The 24185-nt window shown below is 46.4% G+C and overlaps 1 protein-coding gene across 6 annotated transcripts in view; it reads left to right on the top strand.

Moving 5' to 3' along the window:
* The window catches only part of ANOS1 (anosmin 1), a 222339-nt gene that overhangs the window by 180774 nt on the left and 17380 nt on the right, over window positions 1-24185 (top strand). For 4 of the 6 annotated variants that reach the window (XR_011253673.2, XR_011253672.2, XM_069573505.2 and 1 more), the window contains exons 7-9: window positions 4215-4420; window positions 7678-7822; window positions 16489-16635. Coding sequence is in view for 4 of the 6 variants with exons in the window: in XM_069573505.2 (XP_069429606.1) it covers window positions 4215-4420; window positions 7678-7822; window positions 16489-16635 (498 nt within the window). In the remaining 2 variants the exon portion in view is untranslated. The remainder of the gene's footprint in view (window positions 1-4214; window positions 4421-7677; window positions 7823-16488; window positions 16636-24185) is intronic. The other 2 variants (XM_069573507.2, XM_069573508.2) reach the window with 1 other exon arrangement.

Raw genomic sequence — 24185 nt, 5'->3', positions numbered from 1 at the left:
TGCATATAATTGTTTTCCACAAACTTCCACCTGCATTTCAAAGTTTTCATAATAATCGAAACATTACGTAAATTGAAAGAAAAGATCTTGTACCTCTCAACAAAGTGAATATACTTCATTTCGCAATGTAGGAAACCACTTCACAAGGCCATGGATGGCTGCAATGTGGGAATTTGTTGGGACTGATTGAAATCCTTCAGCTTAGACAGGTCAGACAGACTCTCTCATCTGAGGTCTTCTGTGACTAAACAGATAAACAAAAAGCTGGTTTACAGAGGCTAATTGGGGCTGATAAACAGATCATCTCTGGTATTCCCTCTTGGCTCTGTAATTTTAAAGTGATTATTTGAGGGTGGGGGGAAGGAAGAGATTGGAGTGTCTTATCTTCATTATGGGAATATGCCATCTTGGTATTCTGAACACTGAAATGGGCCTTATGTTTAAGACAGTGTGAAAGTGAAAGAGTTAGCCGTTCAGTCGTGTCCAGCTCTTTGCAGCCTCATGGACTGTAGCCCACCAGGCTCCTCTGTCCATGGGACTCTCCAGGCAAGAATACTGGAGTGGGTTAATTCCCTCCTCCAGGGGGATATTCGTTACCCAGGGATCAGACCCAGGTCTCCCGCATTGCAGGCAAATTCTTTACTCTTTGAGCCACCAGGGAAGAAAACTTGAGCCAAATACTATTAGTTTATTTAAAGGCGTTATTTCCTAATGCTGTTTCATCGGTTAGGTTGTTTCCTATTTCACAGACTAGGTGATGTTATCCTGGACTATTGCAGTCACACGTAAGGCATGAGATATTTTTCCAGGACGGTGAGTAATGATAGAATGAATGAAGTAGATTAAGGAAGTGATGAAACACCACCAATTGACTTTCCTATACTGGGAATTTTCTTTAGAAATGTAGATGATTTTGCTCTTTTCCTGTGAACTTTGGATTTCTGGAAGCATAGCCATGTATTTTCAGCACACAGACATCCAGGTGCATCGTTGAAAACGTGAATGGCTGTGATTATCTTTACACATTTTAATTTTTCTTTTGCTTCGAAGCAGTGATGAGCTTGAAGACTAGCTTCCTCTGAGAAGGGTCTGCATTGAGCTGGTGTAGGTTCAGGATTGAATCATGCCATAGATTTGGTTCTAAGGGCCTCAGAGAACACGAAGGCAGGAAGAAACTGTGGCAATATTCTACCAGAGAGAGGAGGAGGACACGTATAATGGACTTGGATAGCAAGACATCTGGTCGACCCGTAGTAGGTGAACAGTCAGGTCAGGACTCCTTGGGGGGAGTCGTTGAGGCTCAACAACCATTGGAAGAGCCTCAGTAGCTCCTGGTTTCATCTCCAAGAAGTAACCTGGGAACCAGCATGGCTAGAGCAGCAGGAAGAGGAGTCCCAAGCAGACTTGGGATGTTATGTATGGCAGGAATGCACAGGGCTTTGGGGAGACTGCCAGCTCTTTTGGGAGGGCTGGGCAGTGAGAGCTTCTGAAGTCATGTCATGAAGAATCACCAGCTGGGACTTCCCTGGTGGTCCAGTACCTAAGACTTCGTGTTCCCAATGCAGGGGACCCAGGTTCAATCCCCGCTTGGGGAACTGGGTACCACCTGACGCAACTAAGAGTTCCCATGTCCCAGCTAAAGATACCACATGCTGGAACGAAGATCCAGCATGGCCAAAGAAATAGAAATAAATTTAAAAGCAAAATAAATGGAACATGAACAAAAATAAAAGCATACTGGAGTGGGTAGCCATTCCCTTCTCCAGGGGATCTTCCTGACCCGGGGATCGAACTCAGGTCTCCCACATTGCAGGTGGATTATTTAGTGTCTGAGCCACCAGGGAAGCCCAAGAATACTGGAGTGGGTAAGCATATCCCTTCTCCAGCGGATCTTCCCAACCCAGGAATCGAACCGGAGTCTCCTGCATTGCAGGCGGATTCTTTACCAGCTGAGCTACCAGGAAAGCCAAATAAGTTAAAAAAAAAAAAAGAAAAAATGATTCACCAGCTGCCATACTGAGAAAGACTCAGACAGGCCTTCCCAATAATCAGGGAGAGAGGAAGGTGAAATGGGCCCAGGGTGTTATTCTGGTAGAGACAGTGGGATTCCAGATAGACTCTGTAGTGTTGATATGCCCACGGGAGCTGTTCAGCGAGAGCTCAGGAAGGATACAGCCTCAAAGTTTGGGGAAGGAGCCATGGGAAGGAGGATTGTGCATTTCCTGAGATGGGGTGTCTGTTGTGAGGAGTAGGGGCTGGAGGGGCCAAGACTGGCAAAGTAGTCTCCCAAGTGGCTCAGTGGTAAAGAATCTGTCTGCCCAGGCAGGAGACACACATTCGATTCCTGGGGTCAGGAAGATTCCCCCGGAGAAAGAAATGGCAGCCCACTCCAATATTCTTGCCTGGAGAATCCCATGGACAGAGGAGCCTGGCGGGCTACAGTCCCTGGTGTTGCAGAGAGTCAGACGTGGCTGAGCGACTAAACAACAACAACAGTTATTTTATAAAAAACAAATTTCACATGAATATATTTCTGGGCCCTCCCAGGACTCACTGAAACAGCATTATCTCAGCATAAGTCTTGGGCACTCCCGGAGGGTTCCTAACGTTGATTGTTTGAGAACCACTTGGTCAAAAAAAAAAAAAAAACACACGGGTATTTTCACCCAGTCTTCTTCATGTATATCGAGTTTGCGTCTTTGCTCCTCTGATGCAGATGGTGTTAGAACTGTTGGGCAGGCGTCTTGAAGCAAAACCATCTGTAAGTCCTTTGTGGTGAGCGGCATATATATTTGCTCAATTTCTGGGGCTTCCCAGGTGGGTTCCCAAGAATCCACCTGTCAATGCAGGAGACACATAAGCGACTCAGGTTTGATTCCTGGGTCTGGACGATTCCCTGGAGAAGAAAAGGCTACCCACTCCAGTATCCTTGCCTGGAGAATCCCACGGACAGAGGAGCCTGGCGGGCTACAGTCTATAGGGTCACAAAGAGTCGGACACGACTGAAGCGACTGAACATGCACACCCATGTGGCAGAAAATGAGGGAAAGACCCCCAAGTTCACACATGCTTAGTCATTCTCATATACACATCTCAAATGGAGATTTGTCGGGGTTGGGGGGAGTCATTCCAAGACCTGGTCTCTCTCGACAGCTGAGAAGGTCCGGGTTTATGCAACAGACAAGAAACGGTGAGATGACAAACATGTTAGCCGTCTGTCATCTCATTCGTCATGTGGATTTTTAAAAAATGGTTTTGTGTCTGCTGATGTCTCCATGTGGCTCTTAACTTTGGACTCCAGGATGTTCAGCTCTAGGTCCACTCAGATGAACACTTATTTGTATGAGCTGGCCCTGGATTTCTGTTTTCTCTTTTCAGAATTTTCAAAGGTATTTCACCATTGCTGATGTGTTTAGTGTCACCCAAGCTAAATGGAATGTGACTGGGTTTTACAGAATTTTATCAGTTTCAGTACAGTGAAAATTTGGCAGGGTGGTAGTGGTATGAAACTGTCTAGATGGCAAGCATGGTCCAAATGCAGGTGTCTTACCATTCTGTGGACTTCCCTGGTGGGTCAGTTGGTAAAGAATCCTCCTACAATGCAGGAGACCCCGGTTCAATCCCTGTGTTTGGAAGATCCCTGGAGAAGGGAAAGGCTACCCACTCTGGCCTGCAGAATATGGGGTTGCAAAGAGTCAGACACAACTGAGTGATTTTCACTTTCACTACTGTTCTGTAGACTGCATTTCAATTTGAGGCTTAAAAAGTGGCTCTTAGTGCTGGGAAAGAGTGAAGGCAGGAGAAGGGGACCACAGAGGATGAGATGGCTGGATGGCATCATCGACTCGATGAACATGAGTTTGGGTGAACTCCAGGAGTTGGTGATGGACAGGGAGGCCTGGCGTGCTGTGGTCCGTGGGGTCGCAAAGAGTTGGACGTGACTGAGTGAACTGAACCGAAGTGCTTGTTTTCAAGTATCCTACATATAAAGGGCAGTGTTCCTGCGCTGACTCTGCAGTCATCACATGTGCAGAAATGGCGCTTCCGTGGTTGGTGTTCAGTTGCTCAGTCATGTCTGCAACCCCACGGATGGCAGCACGCCAGGCTCCCATGTCCTTCACCATCTCCCGGAGTTTGCTCAAACTCCTGTCCATGGAGTCCATGGTGCGTTTGTGGTCATCCTCAAAACTGAACTCTGTCTCCTGTGATTACAGATCCGTCTGCACCCCCGGCCCCAGCCAACCTCCGGCTGGCGAACTCCACCGTCCGCAGTGATGGCAGCGTGGCCGTGACCATCGCGTGGGATGTCCCCGAGGAACCAGACATCCCGGTGCACCACTACAAAGTCTTCTGGAGCTGGACGGTCAGCGGCAAGTCCCTTGTGCCGACCAAGAAGAAGAGGAGGAAGACCACGGATGGGGTAAGTGCCCATCCCGGGGAGGGGGCCTGGTGTCTCTTAGGGGCGTTGAACCTAAGGCACCTGGCTTAAGAGCAGCCTCCGTTGAGCCCAGAAGAGGGGTGGATGAGGGATGAATTCCCATCGCTTCCCTCTGACTGAGGAGGGTCAGCGATCAGAGGACCACACCGGCCTTTCAGCCTCGGACATTTCAGGTTGAGAACGCTTGAATGTTGTCTGTTGACTTACTGATATCCAAAGGGCCGGCACAAACTCTAGAAATCAAAGGGACTGGAATGATGTCCATCTTACCTGTCTAGCCACTGAAAATGGTACAATTCAAAATGTCCTTGACATTAAGATTTGCTTTTTTTGTTTTATAAGCGATCCTTCTGAAGTGGGGAGTTAAAGTTTGTACTTTTTCTGTTGTGTATTGCAAGGTGCTCCCATCGGTTATGTCATTGCTGGAACCGCAGACAGTTTACAAGATGTACATTTGACAATATATGTTTCTATTTGACTAAAAGGACGTGGGATGGCTTACTGTCCACATACCAAGAAATAAAATCTTCACCGAAACATTTCATGCGATGAGATCTCCATAACACTGAACATTCTGCATTGTGTGACATGCTTAACGTATAAAAAAAATGTCCTTTTATTACACTTTTTATCTTGTTGTTATAAAATGTAAATGAACAACTTCCTCTCTAACTTATAAGGTTGAATTTCACAAATTAATGTTGAAAAAAGCTTTAAAAAGACAGCAACAGTTTTCTTAAATGAACATTCCAGTATCTGTGCCATCGAGGATTATGAAACTTATCTCTACCAGTCCACATCACTGATATCCGGCTGTGATGCTGTTTTCTTTGTAAGAAACTTTCTGACAGTTCCAGTTTTACTTCGTACAACTCTGCAACAAGTGATAATTGATGATGTGTGCTCATCTCATAGAAAGTGCTGAAAAAGATAAAGGTGGGAAATTACAGAAATAGAAATCAGAATGTGACGTGATAAAGTATATGCACGTATAGTGTACGTATAGTGTATATGTGGGGCATGTGCTATCAGGTGGCCCCTAGACTGAAAGGAGATTGTGTGTGTGTGTGTGTGTGTGTACTCTGTGCATCTGCAGGATGTCTGTGTGTGTGTCCTATGCCATTTGCAGGACCTATGTGTATGTTTCTCTTTGTGTATCCTATGCCATTTGCAGGGTGTCTGTGTATGTATTCTGTCTCATCTGCAGGGTGTGTGTGTGTCCTGTGACAGTTGCAGTGTGTGTGTGTGTGTGTGTGTGTGTGTGTGTATCCTGCATCATTTGCAGAGTGTGTATGTTTCCTCACCATTGCAGGGTATGCCTGTGTATTCTCTAGCATTTGCAGGGTGTGTGTGTGTGTATCCTGTGACATTGGAGGGGGTGTGTGTGTATCCTGTATCACTTGCAGGATATGTGTATGTGTGTATGTGAATCTTGTGCCTTTTGCACAATGTTTGTGTGTGTGTGTTAGTGCCATTGGCAAGATGTGTGTCTGTGTGTATTTTGTGCTATTTGCTGTGTGTATATGTGTGTGTGTCTTCAGCCATTTGCAGGATGTGTGTGTATGTGTGTATTCCGTGCCATTTGTAAGATATATATGTGTATATGTGTGTGTGTGTATTTCATGCCAGGTTTAGGATTGTGTATGTCTGAATCCTGTGCCGCTGGCAGGATGTGTGTGTGTGTGTATCCTGTGCCTTTTGCAGAACGGGTGTGTGTGCTTGTCTCTATATCCTGTGCAGTTTGCAGGGTATGTGTGAGTGTGTATTTTGTGCCAGTTCTAGGATCGTGTGTGTGTTTGAATCTTGTGCTGTTGGCAGGATGTGTGTGTGTGTGTGCATGTATCCTGTGCCTTTTGCAGAGTGTGTGTGTGTGCATTTTGTGCCAGCTCTAGGATTGTGTGTGTGTTTGAATCGTGTGCCATTTGAAGGGTGTGTGTGTGTGTGTCCCGTGCGATTTGCAGGGTGTGTGTGTGTATGTGTGTCTCCCGTGTGATTTGCACGGTGTGTGTGTGTGTGTCCCGTGTGATTTGCAGGGTGTGTGTGTGTGTGCATTTTGTGCCAGTTCTAGGATTGTGTGTGTGTTTGAATCGTGTGCCATTTGAAGGATGTGTGTGTGTTTGTGTCCCGTGCGATTTGCAGGGTGTGTGTGTGTGTGTGTGCATTTTGTACCAGTTTTAGGATTGTGTGTGTGTTTGAAGCCTGTGCCATGTGTATCCTGTGCTATTTGCAGGGTACGTGTGTATACGTACCCTGTGTCATTTGTACGGTATGTGTGTGTCCTGTTCCATTGTGTGTGTGTATGTGTCCTGTTCCATTGTGTGTGTATGTGTGTGTGTGTGTGTGTGTGTCCTGTTCCACTTGCTGTATGTGTTCCTCCACCAGGAATTGAACCCTGGCCCCAACACTGAAAACACCAAATCCTAGCCAGTGTACTACCACGGAACTGCCCATGTACTATCTTTTGACAAATGTTTGAATTCTAAGACCACCAGCTTATTTCTCTTAATTCCCAGTTCTTGTAAGGGACCTTATTATCATACCTGCAACCCATAAAAATGTGCTTTAAAAAGCATTCGGTGAAGTTGATTTTTATTAACAGCTTTTGGAGGGAATTTTCTCATAGAAGATGGAGGATCCATATCGGGGAAATACAGTGAATGTCAGGTCGCTGGGTCTTTCTCGGTGTGCACTGACGTAACCCTCTGCTAGTCTGTTATAAAGGGCTCTCGTTTTCTCTGTGAGCTGCTGTCCAGGAAGGACTGAGAGACACACACACACACACACACACACACATACACATATATGCCGCCAATGGCACACGATTCACACACACACAGCCCTAGAACTGCCACAAAATACACACTCACACACATACCCTGCAAAAGGCACAGAATATACGCACACACACACACACATCCTGCCAATGGCACACAATTCAAACACACATCCAGTCCTAGAACTGTGAGTTCTAGGAGTTATTCATCCTCATATGACTGCAGAGCATCCAATAATGGGATTAGTGACACAGTTTCAAAAAAAGAGAAAAAGATGCTTTTGCGTGACGTTTATTTGGATCCACGGCATGACTGGTTTTGCTAAAGATGTAGAAGGTTCCGTGCTCTTAGTCCGTGTGGAGGTCAGGTGGGAGCTGGTAGGCTCCCTGAGGACCGGGGACCCCTGGCGGGAGGCTCAGGGTCCGGGCAGCTTCTGACACAGTCTCGTCTCCCCTCCGCCTGCAGTCTCAGAACTCAGTGACCCTGGAGCCGCTGCAGCTGGGCTGCGACTACACCGTGGAGCTGCAAGCCATCACCTACTGGGGCCAGACGCGCCTCAAGAGCGCCAAGGTGTCCCTGCGGTTCACATCTGCGCATGCCGCCCACAACAGTGAGTGTGCACGGCTCCTTTCCCTCACTTCCTGTCTTCACCAGGCAGGTCTTCCTACCGGCACGCGTGTGACTGTGTCCTGTGAACCAGCAAGTGTGCATGTGTTACCTTGGTGTCTTCCTCACGGTCTTTGTCTATTCTGCGTGCAGTGTTTTGGCATCATAACGGAAACTTCAGAGGAAAAGGTGCCTCATCCTAGCATCTGATATTGACATGATTTGGGGTCCTTAATCTAATGGAAACTTCAGAGGAAAAGGTGCCTCATCCTAGCATCTGATATTGACATGATTCACGGTCCTTCTTGTAATAGAAACTTCAGAAGGAAAGGTGTCTCATCCTAGCAGATGCCAATATTGACATGATTCGGGGTCCTTATTCTAATGGAAACTTCAGAAGGAAAGGTGCCTCATCCTAGCATCTGATATTGACATGATTCAGGGTCCTTATTCTAATGGAAACTTCAGAAACAAAGGTGTGTCATCCTAGCAGATGCCAATATCAACATGATTTGGGGTCCTTATTCTAATGGAAACTTCAGAAAAGGTGTCCCTTTCTAGCACATGCTGATATTGACATGATTCAGGGTCCTTATTCTAATGGAAACTTTAGAAGAAAAGGTGTTTCATTCTAGCAGATGCTGATGTTGACATGATTCAGGGTCCTTATTCTAAAAGAAGCTTCAGAAGGAAAGGTGTCTCATCCTAGCAGATGCTAATATCGACATGATTTGGGGCCCTTATTCTAATGGAAACCTCAGAAGAAAAGGTGTCTCATCCTAGCATCTGATATTGACATGATTCAGGGTCCTTCTTGTAATAGAAACTTCAGAAGGAAAGATGTCTCATCCTAGCAGATGCTAATATCGACATGATTCAGGGTCCTTATTCTAATGGAAACTTTGGAAAAGGTGTCTCATCCTAGCCGATGCTGATATTGACATGATTCAGGGTCCTTATTCTAACGGAAACTTCAGAGGAAAAGGTGTCTCATCCTAGCAGATGCCAATATTGACGTGATTCAGGTCCTTATTCTAATGGAAACTTCGGAAAAGGTGTCTCATCCTAGCAGATGCTGATATTGACGTGATTCAGGTCCTTATTCTAATGGAAACTTCGGAAAAGGTGTCTCATCCTAACAGATGCCAATGTTGACATGATTCAGGGTCATTATGCAAATGTGTCCTTATTTTTTATAGGTTTTTTTTTAAATGTCTGTGCTGGGTCTTCACAGTTGCGTGAGGGCTTTTCTCTAGCAGCGGCAAGCAGGGACTATTGTCTAGTTATGGCTCCCAGGCTTCTCACTGAGCTGGCTCTCATTGCAGACCACGGGTTCTAGGACACACGGGCTCACTAGTTGTAGTACACAGGCTTAGCTGCTCCATGATGCGTGGGATCTTCCCAGACCGGGGAGCAAACCCGTGTCTCCTGCTTTGGCAGGCGGATTCTTTACCACTGAGCCGCCAGGGAGGCCCTGCCTTGGAGTTTTCTGTACGACTTTTATCTGTTTCATAGCTACTTGTGACGTCACAATGGAAACTTAAGGTGTCTCATTCCAGCAAACGCTCGTGTTCACATGATCAGGTCCTCACACATGTGTACTGGTCTTCGAGGAGGATCCTCGTAGCTAAACTCTCAGAAGCTGTTAATTCCCTCTTCAGATACAACATGCATTTGAGGCTTTCAACCCCTTTTTTGGTGGGCTTCACACACTGGTCACAATTCCTGCAGAAGGCTACCCAGTACCACACTGGGAGCAGTGACCACGTCAGCCCACGCCCACGTCCTAGGCGCCAGTGTTACCAGGCTCATCTGTGACCGTGAACTTGGCACAGCGAGAGGAAGGGCATACGAGACCCTCGTCTCTGAGCCAGATGTTGGGTGCTGTGGTGTTGCTGGCTTTTGCCAACAGCTGGGGAGTGGCGGGCGGGGCTCTGGGGAGCCTCCTGGGGCCAGGCTGACGGAAGGCCAGCCTGGGAGAGGCCACAGGCATCTCTGCAAGTGTTGCTGCCCCAGGCTCGCGAGGTCTGCCTCTCGTCATGGCTCCGGGCCTGGATCTGACCAGGACGGTGTGACAAGCGTCTAGAATTTAGGAAAGAGTAGGTTGAAGCTGAAACGCCAATCCTTTGGCCACCTGATGCGAAGAGCTGACTCATTTGAAAAGACCCTGATGCTGGGAAAGATCGAGGACGGGAGGAGAAGGGGACAACAGAGGATGAGATGGTTGGATGACATCACTGACTCAGTGGACATGGGTTTGGGTAGACTCTGGGAGTTGGTGATGGACGGGGAGGCCTGGTGTGCTGTGGTTCATGGGGTCTCAAAGAGCTGGACATGACTAAGCGACTGAACTGAACTGAACTGAGGGTGGCTCCTCTGAGTTAGACGCAGGGATTGTCCAAAACCATGTTCCTTGAGCTTGTGGGCACACTCAGTCATGTCCAACTCTGTGAACCCCCATGGACTCCTCTGTCCATGGGATTCTCCAGGCAAGAATACTGGCATGGGTTGCCAGTTCCTTCTCCAGAGGATCTTCCCGACCCAGGGATGGAACCTGTGTCTCCTCCATTTGCAGGCAGATGCTTTAACCACTGCCTGAGCCACTTGGGAAGCCCTAATTATCTTGTACCACCTGGAGGATAATGGAGTCCAAAGGAGCAGGTCCACTTGAAACGGTGTTTTTCAAAAGAGTGTTCGAAACAGAGCTTCCTCCCTATTTCAGAAATGGGTCCTTTGGGAGATTAGATGGATTTGAAAAGTCCACTATTTCTGTTTGTCAGTCTGGGTACAGTACAACTTTTATGGAAACATTTCTGAACATTTAATAGCTTCATTGATTTTTTAAAAGAAGTTTTTATTGAAGTGTAGTTGATTGACAACATTGTGGCCATTTTCTGCTGTACAGCAAAGTGATTTCAGTTATGTATATGTGTACATTTTAAAAAGTATATTCTTTTCCATGATGGGTTATCACAGGATATTGAATATGGTTCCCCGTGGTACGACCTTGTTGCTTATCCATTCTCTATACCAAAGCTCACATCTGCTAACCCCAACTTCCCACTCCCTCCTTCCCCATCCCTGGCCCCCTTGGTAATCACCAGTCTGTTCTCAATGTCTGTGAATCTCTTTCTGTTTCATAAGTAAGTTAGTGTCATATTTCAGATTCCACAAGTGACGTACAGTAGTCGTGTTTCTCTGTCAGACTTAATTTGCTTAGTATGATCATCGCTAGGCCCATCCATGTCACTGCAGATGGCATCGTTTCATTCTTTTCCGTGGCTGAGTAATATTCCATCGTCCGTATGTACCACGTCTTCTTTACCCATCCCTCTGTTGATGGGCCTTGGGGTTGTTTCACACGTGTTGGCTCTTGTGAATAGTGCTGCAGTGAACCTAGAGGTGCGTGTCCCTTTTTGGATTACAACTTTGTCTGGATACACGCCCAGAAATGGGGTAGCTGGACCATACAATAGTTCTATTTTTAGTTTTCTTGGGACCTTTCATACTGTTTTCCATAGTGGCTGTACGCACCATTCATCAGTTCCTTTAAATGCAATCCTACACTCATTCATCCAGGATTCTTGGGCTTTCCCGGTAGCTCAGCTGGGAAAGAATCCGCCTGCAATGCGGGAGACCTGGGTTTGATCCCTGGGTCAGGAAGATCCCCTGGAAAAGGGGACAGGCTACCCACTCCAGTATTCTTGGGCTTCCCTGGTGGCTGAGCTGGTAAAGAATCTGCCTGCAATGTGGGAGACGTGGGTTTGATTCCTGGGTTGGGAAGATCCCCTGGAGAAGGGAAAGGCTACCCACTGGAGAATTCCGTGGACTGTATAGGCCATGGGGTCGCAAAGAGTCGGACACGACTGAGTGACTTTCACACTTTAATTCATTCCTCAAACTGTGTCTAATTGTGGGAATAGTTACTATATTCTACTATCATAGACTGCATTAGAGTATAAACAAATAAAGTGTTCCTTCCCCCTTAGAGGCTGGTATGGCTGTGATCCACGAAGGGGCCATACGAGTCCCATGATTGAATATGCCTTTCTGCCCACAACCAAGAATCCCATGAACAGAGGAGCCTGGTGGGCTACAGTCCAGCTCAGTTCACTTCAGTAGCTCAGTTGTGTCCGACTCTTTGCGACCCCACGAACCGCAGCACGCCAGGCTTCCTTGTTCATCACCAACTCCCAGAGTCCACTCAAATTCATGTCCATTGATTCGGTGATGCCATCAAACCATTTCATCCTCTGTCGTCACCTTCTCCTCCCACCCTCAATCTTTGCCAACATCAGGGTCTTTTCAAAAGAGTCAGCTCTTTGCATCAGGTGGCCAAAGGATTGGAGTTTCAGCTTCAACGTCAGTCCTTCCAATGAACACTAAGGACTGATTTCCTTTCGGGTGAACTGGTTGGATCTCCTTGCAGTCCAAGGGACTCTCAAGAGTCTCCTCCAACACCACAGTTCAAAAGCATCAATTCTTCAGTGCTCAGCTTTTCTTAATGGTCCAACTCTCACATCCATGCATGACTACTGGAAAAACCCTAGCTTTGAGTAGACAGACCTTTGTTGGCAAAGTAATGTCTCTGCTTTTTAATATGCTGTCTAGGGTTGGTCGTAACTTTGGGCTACAGTCCATGGGGTCACAAAGAGTTGGACATGACTGAGCATGCCTGTACCATTTTACCTAACCAAGAAAGAGGTATGATAACTTAACCTACTAAGGGCCACTGTATTCTAGGATTAACTGGTTCCTGTCAGAAGGGTCAGAACAATAATTAAAAAAATAAGTAATATTGCAAAGTACCAGTCATAATACATGTTACTTGGGTTTCAGGGTGGCCTCCAGCAGAGACTGTCTTAACACAGGATTAGGCAGGACACAGCTGAGTGTGTGTCAGGACACGCTTTGTAACCCAACATTGATGTGTAATCCCATAAACACTCATGTGTGCCTGTGGCAGGAACACAATGAGTTTTCCTCATGAACCAACCAGAAGTAAAGAATCATTACAACTTTCCAGTTTAAGTAAGGGAAATCATATTTTATAGGGAGCAGTGCTGTAAATGTCAGCATATAAATTACCTTTTGAATGCTGTTTTTCCAGGTCTGCAGGCTACTAGGTGTTTTCATGATAAATGTTTCTATGAAAGCAAAGGGTGAGTGTTCACACAGTTTTATAAAGGGGTCCCTTGAAGGAAAGAAAGACATAATCCTGTCTTTAATAGAAACGTAACTTGCTCTCTTGGGAGGCAGGAGGAACATTTTCAGGGGTGACAGTTTCCAAGTGCTTGATGTAGTCTCCTCATGGAGCTGGAAGAATATTCCAGAGTTCATCTTAACTCTAACATCTGGAGAAACGGCCTAGTCACTCAATTCTCTTTAACATTTAGGAGTATTAAAGAGTATAAACCAGACCTCATACATTTTCAGAATGTGGAGAAATGGCTTTTATTCCATTTTAGTTTCCTGCTGGAAGTGGAGGACACGCTTAGAGGGAGGGAGGACCTCCAGGGCTGAGATTGGACTGTGTGTCCTCTGTGTGTGGGCGTGTCCTCTCAGGGCGTCTTCTGTGTGGGGGCGTGTCCTCTCGGGGCGTGTATTCTGTGTGGGGGCGTGTCCTCTGGGGGCGTGTATTCTGTGTGGGGGCGTGTCCTCTGGGGCATGTGCTCTGTGTGGGGGCGTGTCCTCTGTGTGGGGGCGTGTCCATGCGTGTTGACGCTGAAATCATTCAGTATAGCAGCAGACGTTCAATCCTGAGATACCTACGCTTTTTTACGTCCGTAGTGAAAACTAAGCATTTCCATGGGATATAACAGGCTGAAGGAGGACAGTATTCACAGAGAAGTTATACATCTGGCTGGACTGTCTTGGTTATCTGCCAGTAAATTCCTAACATGACAGGTTATTAAAGGAATTAGATGCACAAGTGAGCTTGTGAGAAATTTAAGATTTGTGGGAAACCCTTAAACCTTCTAAAAAAGCTTTTCATTGGAATATAGTTGATTTTACGGCGTTGGTGTTAGTTTCCGCTATACAGCACAGGCAGTTACATGTATATACAGATCCCCTCTTTTAGATGTCTTCTCATATAGACCATTACAGAGCATTGAGTAGAGTCCTCTGTGGTATACAGTGGGTTCTTATTCACCTTCGGTTCAGTCGCTCAGTCATGTCCAATTCTTTGGGACGCCATGGACTGCAGCACACCGGGCCTCCCTGTCCATCACCAACTCCCGGAGCTTACTCATTCATGTGCATCGAGTGGTTGATGCCATCCAGCCATCTCATCCTCTGTCGTCCCCTTCTCCTCCCGCCCTCCATCTTTCCCAGCATCTGGGTCTTTTCCAGTGAGTCAGGTTCTCATTAGTTTAGTGTATGTCTGTAAATTCCTATCTCCCAGTTCATCCCACCGCACTGTTAACTCCCTTGGTATCCTTGGGTGTGTTCTCTACGTCTGTGTCTCTATTTCTGCTTTGCAAATATGTTCATCTACACTATTTTTCTATATTCTATGTACATGCAGTAATGCATTTGTCTTTCTGACTTTCGACAGTCTCCAGGTCCCTCCGTGTCTATGAAGAAGGCAGAGTTTAATTCCTGTTTATGGCTGAGTAATATTCCATTACACCTTCAATTCTTTTTAAACAATGCCTTAGGTGTAAGCAGAGGAATTCTGTAAGCCCACGGTGGCATCTGGAAAGGGGCATGTTTGGGTGCCTGTCTTGTGGGTTCCCTGTGACCCCGCCCCCACTCTGGGCCCCAGGCTTGCTGTGCTGGGGTCTGCAGACTGGGATATAAGGCTTCTCACAGCCTGTGACATTGTGACTTGAAGCTGACATTGGTGTTGGCCCATTCCAGGCACACGGCTCCAGAAACTCTTGGAATTCTCTAAGCAATGAGAGCCATGAAGATGTGTTTTCTTATGTGAATGAGGTGAATTTTTTTGGACAGCACCTAAGGGCAGGGTGGGCATGAAAGGAACGTACCCACTGGTACGACTGGAAGGTTGGAACTTTCTGTCTCCACTTCCTACCACCACGTCTGAGGAAGAGAGAGTGCTGGAGGTACAGTTCAGTCATCGGTGGCTAATAATGTAATCCGTCATGTCTGTGTAATAAAGCCTCTGTAAACCCCGGACACCAGGATTCAGAAGACTCTGGACTTGGCGAATGCGTGTTGGGACGGGGACTCCCTAGAGCAGGAAGCCCCACCCCCTTCTCCCCACCGTATCCCACACTGCTCTGCCATCTGGCTGTTCCTGATTTATATCCTTTTTTCTTCTCTTTTTTCATATATCTAAATCAGATTTCACACTTAGGCATTACTACCTTTGAAGAACAGTCAGTTCAGTCACTCAGTTGTGTCCGACTCTCTGCGACCCTGTGGACTGCAGCACTCTAGGCCTCCCTGTCCATCACCAACTCCCGGAGTTTACTCAAACTCATGTCCATTCAGTCGGTGATGCCATCCAACCATCTCATCCGCTGTCGTCTCCTTCTCCTGCTTTCCATCTTCCCAGCATCAGGGTCTTTTCCAATGAGTCAGCTCTCGCATCAGGTGGCCAAAGGATTGGAGTTTCAGCTTCAGCATCAGTCCTTCCAATGAATATTTAGGATTGATTTCCTTTAGGATGGACTGGTTGGATCTCCCTGCAGTCCAAGGGGCTCTCCAGAGTCTTCTCCAACACCACAGTTCAAAAGCATCAGTTCTTCAGTGCTCAGCTTTCTTTATAGTCCAACTCTCACATCCATACATGACCACTGGAAAAACCAGAGCCTTGACTAGATGGACCTTTGTTGGCAAAGTAATATCTCTGTTGTCTAGGTTGGTCATAGCTTTTTTTCCAAGGAGCAAGCATCTTTTAATTTCATGGCTGCAGTCACCATCTGCAGTGATTTCGGAGCCCCAGAAATGAAGTCTGTCACCGTTTCTATTGTTTCCCCATCTATTTGCCATGAAGTGATGGGACCAGATGCCATGATCTTAGTTTTGTAAATGCTCAGTTTTAAGTGAACTGTTTTACATTGCGTACTGGTTTATCATCAATGCAGGTTGAGATGTTATATCTCATAGGAGTAATTGGAATGCTGAAAGCAGAAAAGGACATTATTATTTCTACAAATGCAACTTCTAAAAGTGAGTTAGCTGCAAAAGGAGAGACTGGAAGCTGGGAATTTTTGGTATCTTTCCTACTAGGCCATGTGAACTCTCTTCTGTCTCCCTCAAGATGGAGGAATCTAACATGCTGGTCCTTCAGCGAAAACCCACCGAGTATACTGTGTAAATGGTCTTTTAGTATTATCTCATTGACTTTCTTCACAAGTGCCAAAAACAATTCATGTATTGTGAGAAATACTATTTCCACTTATTACTGAAATCAGAGCATCTATCAAGGTTGGTGGATATGTGCTTCTTACCAAGCTAAATTCGGGGATTCAGTGTAATCTACACGGCATGCTTTAAGGTCTGCATTTACAGCCTGTGATGAAGGGGGAAGTGTGGTCAACCTGGGCAGGAAGGAAGCTGTGGCTGAATTACATTTTCCTTTAAAAAACAGGCACTAAATATGAAAGGATCGCAGAGGGAAATCAGAGGCACTGGGATTGCCATCAGGTTCCATGTTGCTTTTTAGCCAGTAAATCAGAATGTTGTGCACTCTTGTAGAAGAACAGCTCGGGAAAAGTAGAAAGAGTGTGATGCATACGCAGCCTCCCCTTCAAAGACGCCGGCCCGCTCGCCTCCTGGAAGTCGGGGCTCCGTTCTTCCAAGACAACCAGCTGCAAGTCAAGGTCTACTGGAAGAAGACCGAAGGTGAGCACATGCTTGCTTAGTCATCGTTGTCTTTGAGTTTTACTCTGATATTGGAGTACAGTTGATGTACACTGTTGTGACAGTTTCAGGTGTACACCAAAGAGATTCAGTTATACCTATACACAGACTGATTCTTTTTCCAGCTGTTGGTGGTGGTGGTTTAGTCGCTAAGTTGTGTCCGACTCCTTGTGACCCCATGGACCGTAGCCTGCCAGGCTCCTCTGTCCATGGGATTCTCCAAGCAAGAGTACTGGAGTGGGTTGCCATTTCCTTCTCCAGGGGATCTTCCTGACCCAGGAATCAAAGCCAGGTCTCCTGCATTGCAGGCAGATTCTTTACCAAATGAGCTATGAGGGAAGCCTTAGGTTATTACAGTAAGCAGAGATCGCTGTGCTATACAGTAGGTCCCTGTTGATTATTTTAAATATAGTAACATGTACTTCCCTTTCACTTCTCACTTTCATGCACTGGAGAAGGAAATGGCAACCCACTGCAGTGTTCTTGCCTGGAGAATCCCAGGGACGGGGAGCCTGGTGGGCTACCGTCTATGGGGTCGCACAGAGTCAGACACAACTGAAGCGACTTAGCAGCAGCAGCAGCAGCAGAGTGTACCTGCCCATCCCACTCTCCCAGTCTATTCCCCCCGACCCCCACCAGTCCCCTATGGTAACTATCAATTTGCTTTCTAAGTCTGTAAATCCATTTGTTTTGTAAATAAGTTCGTCGGGATCATTTTTTTTTAGATTCCACAGAGAAGTGATGTCCTGTTTCTTTCCCTGGTTCGCCTTCTGTGATCATCTCTACCTCCCTACCCATGTTACTGCACATGGCATTTATTTCTCTTTATGAAGCTGGGCAGTATTGTGTGTGCACACGCCACATGGATGCCTCTGTCGATGGACATTGAGGTCGCTACCCCGTCTTGACTGTTGTAAATAGTGCTGCAGTGGGCTGCACGTACATTTTCAAATGATGCTTTTCTCCAGGTATGTGTCCAGGAGTTGGGTTGCTGGGTCATATGGTCACTCTGTTTCTAGTTTTCTTAGGAACTTCCAGACTGTTCTCTGAAGTGGCCGTGCCAATTTGCATTCCCACCAACAGTGCAAGCAAGTTTCCTTTTCTCTACACTCTCTCCAGCATTTATTGTTTGCAGATTTGTTGATGAGAGCCATTTTGCCTGGTGTGAGGTAGTAACTCATTGTAGTAGTTTTGATTTGTTTTTCCGTAATAATTAGCAACATTGAGCATCTTTCATGTTGCTCTTAGCCATGTGCATGTCTTTGGAGAAATGTCTTTTTAGGTCTTGTGATTTTTTGATTGGGTTGTTTGTTGGTATTGAGGCGTATGAGCTGTCTTGTGTATTTTGTAGATTAAGCCTTCATCAGTCATATGCAAATATTTTCTCTCATTTCTGGGTTGTCTTTTTGTTTTATTGTTTCCTTTGCTGTGCAGATGCTCTCAAGTTTCATTAGGTCCCGTTTGTTTCTTTTCTGATTTTATTTTCATTACTCTTAAGAGGTGGATCCAAAAAGATCTTGCTGTGATGTATTGCAGAGAGTGTTCTGCCTCTGCTTCTGTCTAAGAGTTTTATGTTTGTTGTTTGCACTGAAGAGCTCTGAGCTGTCGGGGTGCTTGTGCGAATGTCACCGTCAAGCCACACTACTGCTCTTTAGGAAACAGCTGAACAAAATGCGTGCACGCTTTCTTCTTTTATCGAATGCCTTGCTGCTCTGACGTTTGAATGGGTTGCCCCTGTTTCCCAGGAACGTGTTATCACATTCTGAAATCTGCTACTGACCTTGCATCATTTCAGGCATAGTGACTTGTCTTCACCTCTTTCCTAGAAAGCTGGTCTTGTGTTAAAACACTCAAAACAGTCATTATTTTGCACTGTAAAGCTCTGTTCTAAAATAATTGTTTATTAAAAAGGTGCATAATGCAGATGATTTGGAAGACAGGAGAAAAACCAGTTCTGTTCCCAGTATTTCACGGAAATAGCGTTTTCGTAGACTTGCTTTCGTAAGTTTCCTATACTCGTGTTTCACCCAGTTATTATATATGTATGCGTAGTCTCTCAGAAACAGTGGAAACATTGGCAGACTTTATTTTGAGGGGCTCCAAAATCACTGCAGATGGTGATTGCAGCCAGGAAATTAAAAGACGCTTACCCCTTGGAAGGAAAGTTATGACCAACCTAGACAGCATATTAAAAAGCAGAGACATTACTTTGCCAACAAAGGTCCATCTAGTCAAGGCTATGGTTTTCCCAGTGGTCATGTATGGATGTGAGTTGGACTGTGAAGAAAGCTGAGTGCTGAACTGGTGCTTTTGAATTGTGCTGTTGGAAAAGACTCTTGAGAGTCCCTTGGACTGCAAGGAGATCCAACCCGTCCATTCTAAAGGAGACCAGTCCTGGGTGTTCATTGGAAGGACTGATGCTGAGGCTGAAACTCCAATCCTTTGGCCACCTGATGCGAACAGTTGACTCATTGGAAAATACCCTGATGCTGGGAGGGATTGAGGGCAGGAAGAGAAGGGGATGACAGAGGATGAGATGGCTGGATGGCATCACCGACTTGATGCACATGAGTTTGGGTGAATTCTGGGAGTTGGTGATGGACAGGGAGGCCTGTCGTGTTGCGATTCATGGGGTCGCAAAGAGTCAGACATGGCTGAGTGACTGAACTGAACTGAACTGTAGTCTCTCAGTGGGGTCTGACTCTTTCTGACCCCATGGACTGTAGCCCACCAGGCTCCTGTGTCCATGGGATTCTCCAGGCAAGAATGCTGGAGTGGGTTGCCATTCCCTTCCCCAGGGGATCTTCCTGACCCAGGGATCTAACCCAGGTCTCTTGGATTGCAGGCTGAGCCGCCAGGGAAGCCATTTTTATGTGTGTGTGTGTGTATGTAAAATGAACACATTTTCAAATAATATATTTGCATTTTATATCCTGTTAGTATTTTTAATAACATTTTGAAATGGTTACCTTGATGGTGTGTTGTGGTAATTGCACTGTAGCCAAACATTTAGCTTCCTTCAGAATTTGTTTTATCGTTAATACTACAGTGAACGTTCATCCTTAGAATAGATTCTGTTTTCTTTTTATCTTTGAGACAAATTGCTTTCATTCCTTTCTTTTGTTTCCTAACAGAATTTGTTTTGCATTACTGAAATACTGCTTTTACAGATAATTGACATACACATTATCACTTCTATGCATTTTAAGACACAAAATCTATTTTAGGCAAACTGTTTCATGAATTAGTTTTCAAAATTCTTTCTTTTCTGAGGCACTATTTTACTCAGTGTATCAGCTCATGTGCCATTTGGGGATATTGGTGCTGGAGCTCTTATTCTGGAATTTTCTTCTAAGCTGCTCAAATTCATTCTGTAGCTAAAATAACATTACCAGTAAGGTTTAGTATTTTATTACTATTGTATGTTAATTTAAATTCATTCAATATTGCTAAAGTAACATTATGTACACATATTGCAACATTTGAATTAATATTAATTTATTAGTTTTAATATTCATATTAAGTTAACATTAAATGATAGAATTTATTTAATCTCTTGTACAGTCAGCTCTCCACATCAGCGGGTTCTGTGTCTGCGGATTCACCGGCCTGTGAGTCCCGTACTCTTGTCTACGGTCAGCAGCTGGTTGAACCCGAGGATGCAGAACCCACAGGTATGAAGAGCTCACTGTGGGACTCCAGCATCCATCCTTGGAATTTGGTATTCAAGGCGGGGGTCCGATTCTTGGTTGGGTTCAATCCCAACCTCCAGTGGGTATCAGAGGATGACTGTCCTTACCAATTTAAAATTAGCATTGTACGTCCATATGACATTAGTATTAATGAAATAACACGTTTTATTATCGAACATGTAAGCATCTCATCTAACGAAAAGGTGACCATACGGGAGATGAAAGCATTTCAGGCACAGAGGGGTAAACCGCCAACATCCTGACTTCTGAGCGTGCACATGTGTTGTCCCTGTACTTGAGTTTATCCAGATGGGATCTTAACGCTCTGCACCTGGCTTCCCGCAGTGAACAGTACATGGGGGACACTCACTGAGTCTCCTGCAGGAAGCACTGATTCATCCACTCATCTTGCTGCACCGTTTTGTCCCCGGGACACCGCCAGCTGTGAAGCTTCTTGTCAACAGTGGCTGGAGATTTGGTTGGCCCCAGTGATGGGCTGGGAAGGAGGACTTCCCTGGTGGTCCAGTGGTCAAGACATCCCCTTCCAACGCAGGAGCTGCAGGTTCCGTCCTTGGGCAGGAAGCTAGGATCACACATGCCTTGGGGCCAAAAGCAAAACTAAACATAAAACAGAAATGATGTTGTAGCAAATTCGATGCATTTCCAAGGATCCGCATCAAAGAATCTTAAAGATGGAAAGAACAGCACGGTTGTGAACATCCTGTGAACACACTTGCTGAGTCACACATGTGCGTACATATTCCCCACACCCAGAGGTGAGACTCTTAGGTCAGAGGATGTTGAGCCCTAGCAGAGTCTTGCACACTGCTTGGACCATGCACCCGCCCACCAGGAGGCTTAGATCTTCTTCACACAGTCTCCCAAGTGGAGAATCCATCTTTTTCTCAGCTCAGCCCTTCTGGAACATGTGTCGTGATGGCTCGCTGCTGTTTCTGTTAGCATGTTGCCGCTCGTCCAGGGGTTGAACAGCTCGTCGTGAGTTTATTAGCGATGGGGCTCCTCTTTTCCAAAGCACGGTCCAGGTGGTTTAGCCAGTCTGTCCTGCAAGAGTCCTTTATGTATGGAGTATTCGAGTCCTACGCTGGTTTCATCTCAGTTTCTTTCTACTTTTATTTCTTTCACTTTCCTGATAGTTCTTACTTTGGGGCTTCACTGGGCTTGCCTGGTGGCTCAGTTGGTAAAGAATCCGCCTGCAATGCAGGAGACCCCAGTTTGATTCCTGGGTAGGGAAGATCCACTGGAGAAGGGATAGGCTACCCACTCCAGTATTCTTGGGCTGTTCCTGTGGCTCTGCTGGTAAAGAATCCGCCTGCAATGCAGGAGACCCCCATTCAATCCCTGGGTCGGGAAGATCCCCTGGAGAAGGGAAAGGCTGCCCACTCCAGTATTCTGGCCTGGAGAATTCCATAGACTGTATAGTCCATGGGGTCAGAAAGAGTCGGACACAACTGAGTGACTTTCACTTTCACTTGGGGCTTCACTACTGGCTCAGATGGTAAACAACGTGCCTGCAATGCGGGAGACCCAGGTTCGATCCCTGGGTTGGGAAGAGCCCCTGGAGAAGGGAGCTGGCTATGCTAGTTTTATCCAGGTCTTTCCTGGTTTTATCTAAGTCTTTCTCTACTTTTTTTTTTTTTTTCAGTTTCTTAATAGTTCTTCCTTTAAGAGATGATCAGTTCATCGTTTTGTTTCCTTCAGGTTCACTGGGCTCCGTGTCTTGTGTGGGCGCTCTCCTCACACAGGGTCACTCAGGTGCCCTCCTTACATCCCAGGAGTGGCATTGTTCCATCTTTGCTTCTCAGCTGGCTTTTGTTTGGATTTCATTTCTGTCGTAAGGATCCAGCATAGGGCATCCGTGTTCCTTTATTTTTCTTTCCCTCTTTTTTTCTCCCAAAAGAAAGAATTTTTTTTAATTGAAGCATAGTTGTTTTCCACCATTTTCTATGAAAATCATCATGTTGTCAGTAAATCATAAGAAAATCACATTTTCCTTTCCAGGCTTTGCGCATTGTTGCTTCTTTGCCCTGTCTTAATGCTGGCTGAGACTTTGAGTACAATGTTGACTGAAAGTGATGGTTATAGACACCATGTTTGCTTGAAATTCCTTTCTGCCTCTTTCATTTCTGTTCATTCAAAATAAGAATCAGTCAGAAGCACTTTTTTCTTTGCTTTCTTCTAGCTTCCATGATCAATTTACCAGTAATTAGAAAACAGGTCTCACGGTTCCACTAGTAATATGGAAACAGGTAGTAGTATTATTTTTAAGTAAGAGAAATCCCTGCAATTGAGTATCTCCAAGCAACCATTGTATGTAAAACACGGTTCACTTGTACTTGGACCCGAGTAAGTTGGAGTTTAAGAATACATTCTTAAGTAAGGGAAGAACTTAAGATCCCCTAGAGCAGCGGTCCCGAACCTCTGATCTAATGCTTGATGCTCAGAGGTGGAGCTGATGGAATAAATAAGAGAAAGCACACAATAAATGGAGCACCACTTATGAAAGTGAAGTCGCTCAGTCGTGCCCGACTCTTTGTGACCCCATAGACTTGTAGCCTACCAGGCTCCTCTGTCCATGGGATTTTTCCAGGCAAGAGTATTGGAGTGGGTGGCCACTTCCTTCTGCAGGAATGCACTTGAATCATCTCTAAAACCATCCACCTCCACCCCCCACCCCTATCCGTGGACGAAACGGGTCCCTGATACTACCATGAAAGTCGGGGACCACTGCTGTGGAAGGAAGAGGAATCGAGACCCGTCTCAACAGCCCGCACAAAGCAGGGTGAGGCAGCCAAGGACCCCAACACTGAGTGCCCAGAGGAACTGGAGAACCCTGGGGAGTGCTGAGGCAGAGGCCCAGCAGAGCCAGGGTGGCTTCCAGAGAGGGAAGGGGTAAGTGAGGTCAGAACCCCCCAAGATGGCATGTGAGGTGCTGGAGTCGTGGTCCGGCATGTGGTCATTACGCACACCGAGTGATGGCTCTGGAATCAGCTGAGTCAGTATCTTTGCAGCAAGAGGTGAAGACTGGTTCAAAGGAGGCCTTCCCCGTGGTGCTAGTGGTAAAGAACCCGCCTGCCGATGCAGGAGTCGTAAGAGGTACAGGTTCCATCGCTGGGTCAGGAAGATCCCTTGGAGGAGGGCATGGCAACCCACTCCAGTATTCTTGCCTGGAGAATTCCCTGGACAGAGGAACCTGACGGGCTACAGTCCATGAGGTGGCAAAGAGCTGGACACGACTGATCGACTGAGCACGCACACATGGCTTAATGAACGTGCTGTGGGCTGCGTGTCTTTAAAGCTCTACCTTACGCTACTGATTTGAAAAGGAAAGACAGGCTGTGGATCGTGTGTGCCCACGGGACTGTGTCCTTGCAGATTCGTGGAGTCACTGGGGTTTACACGCCAGTCCTGGGGTGCTTGTGGTCCTTGGTGGAGATGCTCATGCAGAGCGTGGTGCTGGGCTGGAAGGGACCCTGCTTCCACGTTCCCACCCGCCACTGCCCTCTCAGTTCCGCCCTCGAACCGGGAACACACCATCGGCATGGTCTGCTTTCCTACCGTGGACGCCATGTGTGTCTCGTTCTGTTCTGTGTGAAAGTGGCCCAGAGTGCAGAGCTGCCCCCTAAGGCTCCCCAGGAGGAAGGTGATGCCCCACCTGGCAGGGAGGTGGGTGGCAGGCCCGTCTCCTTGCAGGTGTAGCCTGTGGCACCGTGAGCTCAGTGAGAGGGAGGTGGTAACCTGGAGCCATCTCCAGAAACAGCGAGAGGAGAGCCCCTGATTCAGGCTTGAGGCTACGTGTCAGGGGCTGGGGTCACACTGAGA

The sequence above is a fragment of the Ovis canadensis genome, chromosome X, assembly GCF_042477335.2.
Source record: "Ovis canadensis isolate MfBH-ARS-UI-01 breed Bighorn chromosome X, ARS-UI_OviCan_v2, whole genome shotgun sequence".
NCBI lineage: Eukaryota > Metazoa > Chordata > Mammalia > Artiodactyla > Bovidae > Ovis > Ovis canadensis.
The sequence above is the reverse complement of the archived record's forward strand: the minus strand, read 5'-3'. Positions and strand labels throughout refer to the sequence as shown.